General features: G+C 37.3%; 1 protein-coding gene across 1 annotated transcript in view; it reads right to left on the bottom strand.

Moving 5' to 3' along the window:
* Positions 1-12,990, bottom strand: part of SNTG1 (syntrophin gamma 1) — a gene marked incomplete at its 3' end in the record, with an annotated part of 103,739 nt that overhangs the window by 47,851 nt on the left and 42,898 nt on the right. The window contains exons 6-7 of the mRNA XM_084864728.1: positions 4,656-4,709; positions 636-770 (exon numbers count right to left, since the gene is read on the bottom strand). Coding sequence (XP_084720854.1) covers positions 636-770; positions 4,656-4,682 — 162 coding nt within the window. The 5' untranslated portion in view covers positions 4,683-4,709. The remainder of the gene's footprint in view (positions 1-635; positions 771-4,655; positions 4,710-12,990) is intronic.

The raw sequence follows: 12,990 nt of genomic DNA, 5'->3' as shown, positions 1-12,990 counted from the left end.
AATAACGAATACACACAGACCTAATTTCTCTTTTGAAAAAAGAACTTGCATAGAATTGAAGAGAAATATCCCATAATAATCTCAGCAAATGCAAAAAAAAAAAAAAAAAAAAGTCACTTGATGAACTTTGACCCTCATTTATAAGAAGCACTTTCTGCAAAGTCTGAATGGGATGGATCTTCCTTAATCTGAGCATCTAATGACCACATCTCTTCTCACTAGCATGATATTTCACATGAAGCATACTCTCAGAGTTTGAGAGCAAGTCAAGGATCATGACTTGCTTCATTTCTACTCAATACTAACTTGGTAATGGAAATGGAAATAAACAACATAACAATTGGAAAGGAAGCGGGAAAATGGCTTTATGTTAGATGTCATGATAATGTCCACAGAAAGCCCTCACAGACTTAACAATGAGACGCCACACTGAGCACAGCACCTAAATGGGTGGCCGTGGAGCCAGTATGGGTACTTATACCAGGACCCTGCTCCCTTCATAATGTACACAGAAATTTCACACAGGATGACCTACTAGGCTCTACAATAAAAGAAAAACAGACTAATAATCTTCTGTGGGTAAATATTTTCATGAACAAACACAAACATCTTCAACGGAAGGAAGAGCTACTTACACCGGAATAGAAAGGCTCACCAGACACACATATCACATCCTGCTCCTGGATCATCAGAATGTCTTTGGCCAGGTGCAGCCGGACTTTGAAAGGCTCCTGATTGCCATCCTGCAGCAAACAAATCCCTGTCTTTGTCTTCAGACAAAAACAGAGAACATATTATGCTTAGCTTATAAATGATGCTGCATGGTGCATTTCCTGTAAAACATGAATAACACGTCATAGCGACAGAAAATGCACTCTGGGGAGTCTGAGACTCAACACCTAACGTAAATGCAGAGAAAAGGATAACCAGTTCACATCAAGTCCCCGGACCCCCCAGTAACGGAAAATCCACATGAACATCTGGAGAGTAGAGTGTAGTTTTTATACTATGTTAGAAAATTAAAGAACATTTTGTTTAATACTTATTAATTATAGAATTTCTGTAACAGCTTTATTGACTTACAGTTTACATTCTATAGAGTTTAACCCTTAAATTATATAATTCAATGTGGGAACTTTTGTGTATTAAAAGTTATACAGCTACCGCAATAATCAATTTTAGGACATTTTCTCCAAAAAGGAATCTATTATCACTACTTTCCTAGCCCCTTCCTCAGGCCTAGGCAACCATGTTAATCTACTTTCTGTCTCTATCATGAAATTTTAAATCTGAAAACAAACTCCTTAAACATCTTCTCTAACCTTCGCTATTTCATCATTTCTAGTCACCAACACACACACACACACACACACACACACACACTTTGTATAGATAAGGGAACAAGGATAAAGAGGCTGGGAAGATATAAACCAAAAAAATCTATGCAAAACCCACTGACAGATAATAGTGTGGTGAAGGCCTGGGTGGGGAGTGGAGAGGGTTAACAGGGGCGGGGGGAGGGGGGGAGAGGAATGGGACATCTGTAATACTTCCAGCAATAAAGATAAATTTAAAAAGTAAAGAGGCAATGTGAACTGCCTAAATTAATACAATTAATAAAAAACAGAGCCTGGTTTGAGACCCAAGAGTCTTAAATCGCAATCCACTATTTTGCTTTCACACTGTTTTGGGAATTTGAAACAGCTGGTGATGATTTCCAAACTTGTACCACGTAGCTTTAAACCAGCAGCCTAGTAATCATTGAGGAAGTGCAAGAGTCTTGTCGCCTCCTGAAGCAGGTCAGTGTTATACTATGCACCCCGATAAATAAGCAGATTCTCACTAGCACGTGCCCTTAGCCTTCCCATTGGTCAGAGATACAAAATGAAACATTTTTTGAGACAACATTTAGTCTCCGGCTGTTATTCTGCACCAAATCCATAGGAAGAGTGACTACTTTGGGCAATTGCGTTTTAATTTAATAATTATTGAATTAGAGTTCATTTAGAGAAGGGGATACGCTCATAGAAATGCATATATGTTCTTAGTATTTAATGAACACACAATTCCATGCAAAATAATATCAGGCTTTCTCTTGAAATATACATTTAATGTAAATTGCTAGAGGTGTGTTTCTTTAAAAGAATGTTTCGTAATGTTGATAAGAATAACTACACTAACAAAAGAGTAAGACACAAATTGACCATACCTTCACGACACCCACCAGCCAATAAGGAATGAATATGTAAATTAACCAAGCAAAGATGGCAGGTTAATTTGCATAAGCAGCCACTGCCCCAGGTGCTCTGGGCCTCTGGACAGTGAGGGAAGGTGGAAAGGCTGCTCTGGTCCAGAGTGAAAAGGCAGCTCTGGCCGGAACGGAGGAGGTGCCGGCAGCGAGGGGAAGGAAGGTCCATTCTCACAGGAATATTCATGCATCACGCCTCTAGCGCTTAGATAAAGCAGCCTCCCAAGATAATTCTCTTTGTAAACTGCTTTACACCATGCACTAATGCATATCATTACGCCCTCTATCCCATATGATATGCTATTACCCTGTAATTATTTCGTAAGGGCTATCATCTACTTCAACGAAAATGAAGCTTTTGAAGGAGCAAGGACCATGTCCTTTCCGCCTCTGTGAGACGAGTATGCAGCAGGAACTCCCTCAATTGTGTCCATTAATCTATCCTAAAGCATCATGCGGATGGATGTGTCTGGAGGATGACAATATTTCCAAAAAAAACCAAATTACATGTTTCGTCCAATAAAACATAATTTTCTGTGTTTTTCACATAGAAAAGTCTCTCATGCTTACAATGTGATCTCAACCAGAAGCCAACATCCAGACACTGAGGTTGCATGGGGAAGGGAGGGGCATAAATAATATCAAAGGCATGTGAACATAGTTGAGCACATCTGTTGATTTAAAAAAAAAAACCCAAAAAACCAAAAAACAACAGAACATGATTATCTTTAATACACAAGTTTGATACAACCAGAGCAAAATAATAACAAAAAACAAGGTATTTCATTTGCAATGCATGAGCAATGGTTAACATCTCTTTAGTCATAAACAAGCTCTTAAAAACCAATAGCAGACACTCCCATGAGAGGAAACTGGAAAAAAAATAAAATGAAATAATAGACGTAATGATTAAGCCTTAAGCATATATGATGATTTCGCTGAGCCGTGGCGAAGGGTAATTCCTCTGCAGGATCACAGGGAGCAGAATAAAGACACTGGCACCTAATGTTCTTCAGTTTTGAACAGTGTTATACAGTTTGAACTCTCATGTATTAATTTTTCAATGCACAGTACCATCAGGCCTTTCCCTCCCCTAGCTCTCCCCTCCAAAGGTGATGGAAGAAATAGCGTTCACAAATAATGCTCTATCTCAAGGGGGGCCTTTTCTGAGAGGCCTTCCATACATTGTTTTTACACATCAAAGGGACATAAAAGATCACCTAGGAAAGTTCAGGGACTAAAACAGTAGAAAGAAGCTTTTCTCATCGCAACCTTGATGTAGGCAAAATTTTATTCACTCCACATTCAAATAACGTGCAAAATGTCCCCTCATTATTAGCTGCCTGGGAAGCAAAATCCAGTCTTTGAGCTTATGCTTCAGTCCTGGGAGAATAAGGCAGCTTTTGTTATAATAACATATGTTACAGCATTCAGTGCATTGAGAGGTCTGTAAACCAATAACTAGAATGTAAGAGGCACATGAGTATGAAAAACATAAAAGCAATTCGTTTTCTGAAAGACTTCGGTTCTGAGCCATGAATAAACTGGGACACTTTTTAAAAAGATATTTTTGCAAGAATGTTAACACATGACATTTCATTAAAAGAAAAAAAAAATCTTCATAAATGTTAATAACTGGAGCTTTTGGTGGCTTGTTTTCCACTCCATCATAGGTAACCTAGTTATGGTTGTTTTTGTCTTGTGTTAGTTGAACACAATAAAAATATTTTAGACCTTCTAGGCAAATGTGTGAAATATTTTCACCTGTGAATGTTAGCATTTTACCCGAAGAATGAAAAAACAATGCTTTGAATGCCCTTTGTTTAGTAGAAAAGATAGTATTTCCTCCAAAAATAGAACAGCTACAGTCCCTGGAGGCCACCTCCATGTTCTTTTCACTGCACACTTGTGTGCCCTTTCCTATCCTTGGAAGAGCAATGTCATATCACTAACTCAGACTGAGGTGGGATGGCAGTTCTATAGAGAAACTGAATTGCTACGTATTAACAATGAAATTATATTGAGATACTTATAGAATACCGACGTTATAAAATCCTAGAATGTTAGTGTGAAAAGGGACCTTCGAAGTCTTCTGAGTTATAACCATTTATGTGAAAGCATTACTTCCAACCCTGCCACTATTTAAACCCTGCAGTGCTTCGTTGATGGAGCAAGGTGACATCACAAGCCAAATATGCGCCCGTCTCCTTCTTAAAGGAAGAGGGAAGACCTGCGCCTCCCCCGGGCTCTCTTTGGCTTTCCAGTCTTCAGACACAGAGCCTACCCCGGAAGCAAAATAAACCCATCACACATCCCTCCACCAAACACGATGTCCCACTCCTGTCAAAGGAAGGCCCATGGTTTCCTGTTTAGAAAAACCGGAAAAGCACAAAGCCATGTCACCTACCTCCTCACAGGCAGTCCTGAAATCCATGTGCTATGGCACCGCAAAGGACTCTGTCTGCAAAGAGAGAAATGGTTTGCCATTGAGCACAGCAGCCGGTGTGAGAGGAGAGACCGTTACTGACGTGTGAGAAGATGAAGCAGATGCTGTGGGCAGATGATGCTCACGGTCCCCTGTGTGGACCAAAGGGTCCCAGGGTACAATGAAGGGAGAAGGAAGGATGGAAACGTCCGAGTCCCTGCTTGAAGGAAGCATCAGCCCCCTGCCCTGGTTTGGTGTGGTGGAGCATGTCTGCCTCCTTGCCCCGCTCCCCTCAGCATTCAAACATGATCTACATGTGAGAAACCTCCCCTCTCCAGTGGTGGCTCATTCCCAACCTTCACGTTGGACCTCAGTGAGCCACTGGGACGGAAACTTCAAAAGGAGTAATTACAAGTTGACTTTCATGTGGTTTTATCTCTTGGAAAAAGGTTGGCTAATCTTTCTCTTCTTAATTAAAAAGTGACACGCGTGAGTAATTCTCTCTGGAACTTAACATTTTAATCGCAAACAGTATGATATGAGGAAACAAGCTATTTATCAGAATGAATAATAGTAAGATAATGGATGTATGAAATCTGTACCACGTATTCATTATATGGTCACCATGGTATCTAAATGGTGGACATGCACTTCAATGTATAAAAATAACACTTAAAGTTTGTGTTTAAGTGCTATTAGGGAGTTTAATGATACGATAACTTAATAAAAGTGAGTTATCGTAGAAAATTGACATTCTAACACATGAAAATGCAGAGCCAAAATAAAATGGCGAGTGGAAATAAGATTTCAAAGTAAAGCATATGGTGGATTATGAAAGATAAAACTTTATACTCCTGAAAACTCCTCCTCTAGTATTTACAACAGTACGCTATTTTGTCCTTCTTTATAATTTTCTATTGCATGATATTAAGGAATAAGTATTTGTGGGTGAAACAGAGTAAGACATTCACTTATACTGTCTCTGGATTATTACTAATGCCTCTGAAAGAAAAGAGATTGATCACTTATCAACAGTAACTAAATTGAATTACTGCTTCCATTCTTATAATTTCATGCCCAGATATATCTCTTAAAATTATTTATACATTTATTTCCTCAAGAGTTTCTAAAGTCCATGATTTTATAAAGTCCAAAGGCAAGAAACATTTGACAAGCCCCAAAATAACTCTAAATCTGAATTAGAGTTCAGATTCTTTCTAAACATACCCACCTAGGAGGAAAAAACACATTCTACCCCCCCGCCCCCCAAATTTAAACTGACTCTATTATATGAGAAGTGGGATGACAGTAGTAAGTCTCTAGATCCACCTGAATAGATCCATAAGAATATCCATGTTTACAATGCAGTGGTTTGGAGATATGACTACATGACGTCATAATCTATTCTAATAATAGGCGAGGGCTGTCATGACCAGATGGACGACCGGTCCAGGCAGGAGCTCCATGCAGGCCCCCTGGGCCCACCGCCAGGTGCAGCCAGGTGCAGGAAAGCGGAGTCCACAACTTTTAAAAACTATATTTTTATTGATTTTAGACAGGAAGGGACAGGGAGGCAGAGAGAGAAACATCAATGATGTGAGAGAATCATTGATCAGATGCCTCCTGCACACCCTTTATTGGGGATCCAGCACACAACCCTGGTATGTGCCCTTGACCAGTACTGAACTTGGGATCCTTCAGTCCACAGGCCAACATTCTATCCATCGAGACAAACTGGCTAGGGCTAATCTATTATAGTAACTTTTAAAAAATATATCTATTTTTTATTGATTTTTTTACAAAGAGGAAGAGAGAGGGATAGAGTTAGAAACATCGATGAGAGAGAATCATCGATCAGCTGCCTCCTGCACACCCACTACTGGGGATGTGCCTGCAACCAAGGTACATGCCCTTGACCGGAATCGAACCTGGGACCTTTCAGTCCCGCAGGCAGACGCTCTATCGACTGAGCCAAACTGGTTTTGGTGAATCTAGTAACTTTTGATGAAAATCATTAAAAGAACATTTTGTTGGATTAAAGAGTTTGCTTGCTAACAAATATGCAGTTCTACATTATAATGATTAAATTGTAAATAAATTATCAATAAAGAGTAAAGGAGAGTAGTCATGCTTTTGTTAAGTGGTTGTGATTTTCCCAAGCATTTTCACATTGTGCTATTACATTCTCAAAGTAAACATAAACATCAGGTATCTTTAATATTTGTATAAAGCTGCGAACAAAATTATCTGAAGAAAAATAGAGGAAGTGCCAGTTTTTCAAAGTGTTCATTTTCATTATAATTCATTGTAATTTTACTTGAAACATTTGAGAGCATTGCTTTACTTTCCTGTTATACCCCTATTAAATTTAGATAACAATTGCTTTTCTGAGATGCATGAACAATCTTCTGTAGTATGAAAAAGCAGGGAATAATTGTTTTCTCTGGGAGGTCACCGATTAATGACAAGAAGACAATTATTCCTTATTTTTTCCATGCAGAAATATAATGGATTTTTAAAATCTTTTTGTGTGTGTGTGTGTGTGTGTGTTTTGATTTTGTTTGTTTTGTCTAGCAATTTATATTTTTTTCAATGAATATTTTAATGACATCTGACCTACATATTAAATTCAAATTATAAATTTGGTAATAATTCACATGTTTATAAATAATTTTCTAATTATTTGTTGGAAGAAACTAAGCATGACACCTCTAAAAAGATATATATATATATAGATAGATAGATAGATAGATAGATATAGATATAGATATAGATATATAGATATATAGATATTTTTTTTGTTACTGATCCCCTGTAAACAATATGAGGCAAATGTGAATAGATGTCATTCATTTTAAGCAAAACTATATTAGTAGCAACAGAAATAGGACTCTTATGCAAACAATCCAATTTATATTAAAGTATCTGTAATTCTAAATATCTTATAAATTGCTTCTTAATTATTAACAATGGCTAAGATAATTGTAAGATAATAATCATTAATCCATGTCCTGGCTCTTGAAAGAATCTGAAGTTTTATAAACGCACAACTTATTTGCAAGTTAAATTTAGCCTGACCGAGTGTTGAGGTTCTGACAGAACATGACATTTCTGGTCAGATTTTAAGAATTTACTCTCAGCACAGCAAGTAGCATCAGCATGGTCACATTGTGTCAGTTTTCCCTGTCCCCCATGTCCCACAGAGGTGACACAGATAGGTCCAGATGGGTGAGAACACACAGAGTGGGTGGCATTATAGTAAAGGAACCTTGAGCTCAAGGAACCCAAATGTTTTATAGTAGGTGATAAACATCCATGAAGCATGCTTGTCCTTTGCTGTGGAGGGAGATGATATATCTTTCTTCTTATGGCTATTTGGTATCCAAGTATCCTTGAGGTAGATGAGATAAAGCATAGGATATGCACTTGGGATTCAATAAAAAGCAAAATGCCATAATTTTTTAAACGTGTTGGAGGAAAAATTATAACCTTGCAAAGCTTTCCAGGAAACCACACAGCAACCACAGTAAAACTGGTAAGTGCCTTTCCTCAAGAGGGAAAAAAAAAGGGGGGCGGGGAGGAGAAAACCCATGATCTGCCAGATGTTGATAGAAAAATGGACTATCGAGTAGATGCTGAGTGTCTGGGAGATTCCTATGTAATATATAAAACCACATATAAAACTGTGTAGTAAATATTTTGGAAATGGTGATGAGTTGTAGAGTATATATAAAACCTGCCAAGTCTGTGCCTAATTTAGTTTGATCAGAGGGAAAACTGAAATATCTACAGTAGTGATGACCTAGCTGTGTGGGTGTGTGTATAGTATATTCTGTATGAATAGAAACACTGGCTAATAATAGTTGTTTGTTATGACACTGATTAAAAATTAGAATTGAGTCATTCATGAATGTATCCTACTAACTCTTCTACACAAAGGCTTACATTTCTTTAAAAAAAACTTTTTTTTATTTTGTTGTGGTTGTTTATTTCAGTTTTTTAAGTCCTTATTGTTAAAAGTATTACACATATCCCCTTCCCCCGCCCCCCGAAATTGACCCCTTCTAGCCCACCCTTCCCCCACTCCAGGCCTTCACCACACTGTTGTCTATGTCCATGGGTTATACATATAAGCACACAAGTTCTTTGGTTGATCTCTTCCCACCGACCCAAACACCCCTGCTTTCCCTCTGAGATTCAACAGTCTGTTGTTATTAAACGTAAACATTCAATGAATTAATTGGGTATCAGTGTAGTCAGAAAAATATTCATAATACAATCATATGAAAAGAGAGAAGAAAGGCATCATACTGGAAAAGTAGAAGAGAACGAAAGATTATGGGTTTAAATATAAAAGGATTGAAAGAAGCCAACAGAATGGAGAAAAGTAACTTTATAGAAAGATAACTTGAAATATTTTTTAACTTCTTAATTTGGATGCTTTCTACCTTAACATTTTTTTTCTCATCGTGCTGACGGATAGTTTTAAAAGAGGTGAGGACAAGGAGAGTTGAGCTACCCCTGCAGTTCCCCCCCCCCCCCCCCCCGCACATTTAGTTTAGCACAGATTTCTTTTCATTTGCAAGACAGTGGCATCTTTTATTGAAGAGATTCACTTTAAGAGTGGAAAACATTATTGCTATCATTGGTGCAAGACTAGCTCGAAGCAAGCTTTCTTGAAAAAGATGATCACATTGGGAACAATAAGGAAACCAGAGATAAAAACTGGAGATAAGCCAGAGTTATATGGCATTATAATATGCAAGGCAAAGTAAATTTAGGACCACTTAAATGCCACAGTTTACAATGCGTTGACCCAGAAAGCAAACGGCACAGAGCACTGAAACGTTCAGCTCCAGTCCAAATGGCCAATGTATGCTGGGACATCAGCCGAGTGCAGAGGGGGCCTGTGAATGAAAGAGTATGAAGCGTGTAACTGTCGGAAATCTGAAGACTCTGCCGAGGGGAGAGTGCTTTTATGGACTAAGGCAGTGAACTCAGATGAAGGCTGAGGAAAGACCAGAATAAAAGGCGTGATGAATCTGAGTAATTTGGATGTTCGTATGCAAGGGAAGAACTAGCTGACAGCTTCAGTTATGAAAGCAAAGGCAAAAGGATAAACATAGGACATTCTGTAATCGGAAGGCAAAAATTATTACTTTGACCGACATTGCAGTACATTGTGGTGATTAGTCTGTGGATAATCACCTATGAGGAGGTCAGGAGGCCCCTTCTGAGGTCACAGAATACTAATATTGCTCTTAAAATATTGAGAGTCAAAGGAATCTCCAACCATGTACAAATTCGCAGATATAATAATAAGAAAAATGGCAGGCTGGAAAATGTTCTATGGTCACACCTGATGGTTTGAACTTGAATGATTAATCAAGGTTTAAAAAACACTGCCCTATCTTACAGAAGGTGGTCATTTTCCTTAGTACAATACGTTTATTTTTTGAATTTGAAATCTGTGAAAACTAACAAAGCATTAAACTCAATGCTGATAAGAACGAATTATCTTTTTTATACTTACAGTAAAGCCATTTGGTAATTTATAGTGATTTACATTATTCAAATAATCATTATAAGGAAATTTCTTTAAGAATTAAGTTATGATAGTTGAACATAGCGTTATTTTGGTCAAGGTTTTCTAGGGTCCATATCATGGCAAGCCTATATCAGGAATCTTAAAATGCAAATGGGGGTCCTGGATTAACTGTCTCTGGAATTATCCATCCCTAAACTTATTAGAATCTCTCTTTTAGTTCATCAAATGAAAGCATGGAACTCTTTCTCTCATGCTGTCTTAAGGTGTTTCCTGAAGATACATGAAGATAAGGGTCCTGACCTTTGCTTTATCCTCTAGTAGTCAATTAACTTACACACACACACACACACACACACACACACACACACACACCTACCTTACTCTAATGAACTCTACAGAGTGTGAGAATTTTTCCAAAGAAACTGAAAATGACCTGAAGCATAAGTTATATAGCAATTCAATGTTTCTTTAACTGTCATTCCAGTAAAATTCAAAGGGCTTCTGAAAATAGTTCTTGGGTCCCCTAGAGGCAGCTTGCTCTTCACTAATCAGCATAGTATCCTCAGTTCCTGCAACATGGTAGGCACACAATACATATTTAAAGAGATATCACATTATAATAAGATGGGTACAAAAGGCTTTTATGAATAAAATGGGGTAAGATTCTAAAAGAGTAAGGAAGTACTAAAACACCATAAAAAGAGAAAACAAAAACAACTTCTAATAATAAAACACTCAATGTGGACACAATCAAATATCAGTCATCTGGGTTATTGAAAGGAAATGATGATCACTGTAGTCCAGCAATTATTTACAGTTGGCTTGAGAGTTCATCATATATATATATATATTTTCTTATTAATCCTGTTTCATCATTTTTAAAAACTATAAGATAAAATTCCTATATAGTTTTTAAAATCACATCACTCAGCAGTTATTAATGTACTGGAAATAATCACAGATGACAAGAGAAAATCATTCTAGAAACACAGATACGTATGAATGGACTGACAAGAACAATCAAGCAATTATGGCATTCAGTAATGATAGCGTTTGAATATCAAGGCTGGTCAATTTCCTTTTAAGTCCAGTCTTATTGCACAGAGAATAATGTTGATTTCACATAAAATATATCCATCTTGGTAATAAAATAATAGTGATAATTCCCCAATGCCAGGAACATTTATATTGATTTTGCAATGTCATTTTGAACTCACTTTAGAACAGCAATGTGTCCGATGCTTTAAAAATTCATATTGCTTGAAAGTCATAACAAAGCATGTCTCAGAAACAATAGGCACACTTAGTCTGCCATTGCGATTCAATTTAACTTAGCACTTATTGATTTACGTCTGCATGCCCAGATAGCAACCAATATAGGAAAGCCCTGCCCTCTGAGGGTTCTGGTGAAGGACACCAAAGAGAAACACAATCGCCCAGCCTTGTGGGCTGTGATGGAACAGGGCCCTGAGCCTTGGTTGCTGAGAGAAGGGAGAGACTTGCTAGTGGCAGAGTATGGTTGATAAAGGCAATGGGTGTGAGGGAATCCCAATTAGAAGCTAAAGCCAAATCCTGAAGGAAGAGTAGCATCTTGGTAGACTAGGAAAGGAAAGCTGCCTAAAGAGAGAGGGGTGTGATGTGCCAAAGCCCAGGGTGTCGATCTCTTATAGGAAGCTCATGCAGTAACGATTCACTCAGACTGGAAAATTCCACTGGATACACAACTCTAGTTTGGTGTTTTCATTATTCTCGATAGTTAAGTATAGGGCATCCCAAAAATGTATACACACTTTGAATAATTATAAAGGCAATGTTTATTAAAATACATTTCATTTTCAAACAAGCTGTCAGCTGTTAAAGTGTGTATATATATATATTTTTGGAGACTATATTTACTCCACTGTCTGCTTGCTTGCATATTTTCTGAAGAGAAGTCTGGTGTCATTCTAATTCTTGGTGTTTTGAGTCTTATTTTTCCCTATGGCTTCTTTCAAAAAATTCTCTTCATCTTTGGTTTTATACAGTTTGCATGTGTTGGGTTTAGGGATAGATTTTTTTTTCTTAGTATTGATTCTATCTGGTGGTCTCTGAACTTCCTGGATCTGTAATTTCAGCCAGTCATTAATTTTAGAAAATACTCAGCCATTATTACTTCAATATTTCAGCTGTTCCTTTCTATGTTTCTTCTTCTTCTGGTATTCCTGTTATTTTTGTTGTATATCTTGAAATTGTTTCAGAGTTCTGGTATACTCTGTTCTATTTTTTAAATTGATTTTTCAATTTGAGATTTTCTAATGACATATCATCAAGATTATTGGTTTTTTCTTTAGCTCTTTTTGGTCTCTTATAAGCGTATCAAAGGCATTATTCAGGTCTGTCATAGTGTTGTTGTTTTTTATCTCTAGCTTTTACTTTTGATTTTCTACCATAATTTCCATCTTTCTGATTATAGCACTCATCTGATATTGCATAATGTCCACTATTTTCCATTATATTCCTCGGCATATTATAGCAATTTTAAACTCACATTCTGATAATTCCAAAAATATCTGCATATCTGATTTGCATTATTTTGCTTGTTCTGTCTTATCAAACATAATTTGTTTTGTTTTGTCATTTAGTATACCTTTAGTAGTATTTGTTAAAAGCTGGACATGATATATACTCTGTTTCCCCGAAAATAAGACAGTGTCTTATATTAATTTTTTCTCCCAAAGTTGCGCTAGGTCTTATTTTCAGGGGATGTCTTATCTTTCCATACGCTAGGTC

This window comes from Pipistrellus hanaki, assembly GCF_964339955.1.
Source record: "Pipistrellus hanaki genome assembly, chromosome: 17".
Taxonomy (NCBI): Eukaryota; Metazoa; Chordata; class Mammalia; order Chiroptera; family Vespertilionidae; genus Pipistrellus; species Pipistrellus hanaki.
The sequence above is the reverse complement of the archived record's forward strand: the minus strand, read 5'-3'. Positions and strand labels throughout refer to the sequence as shown.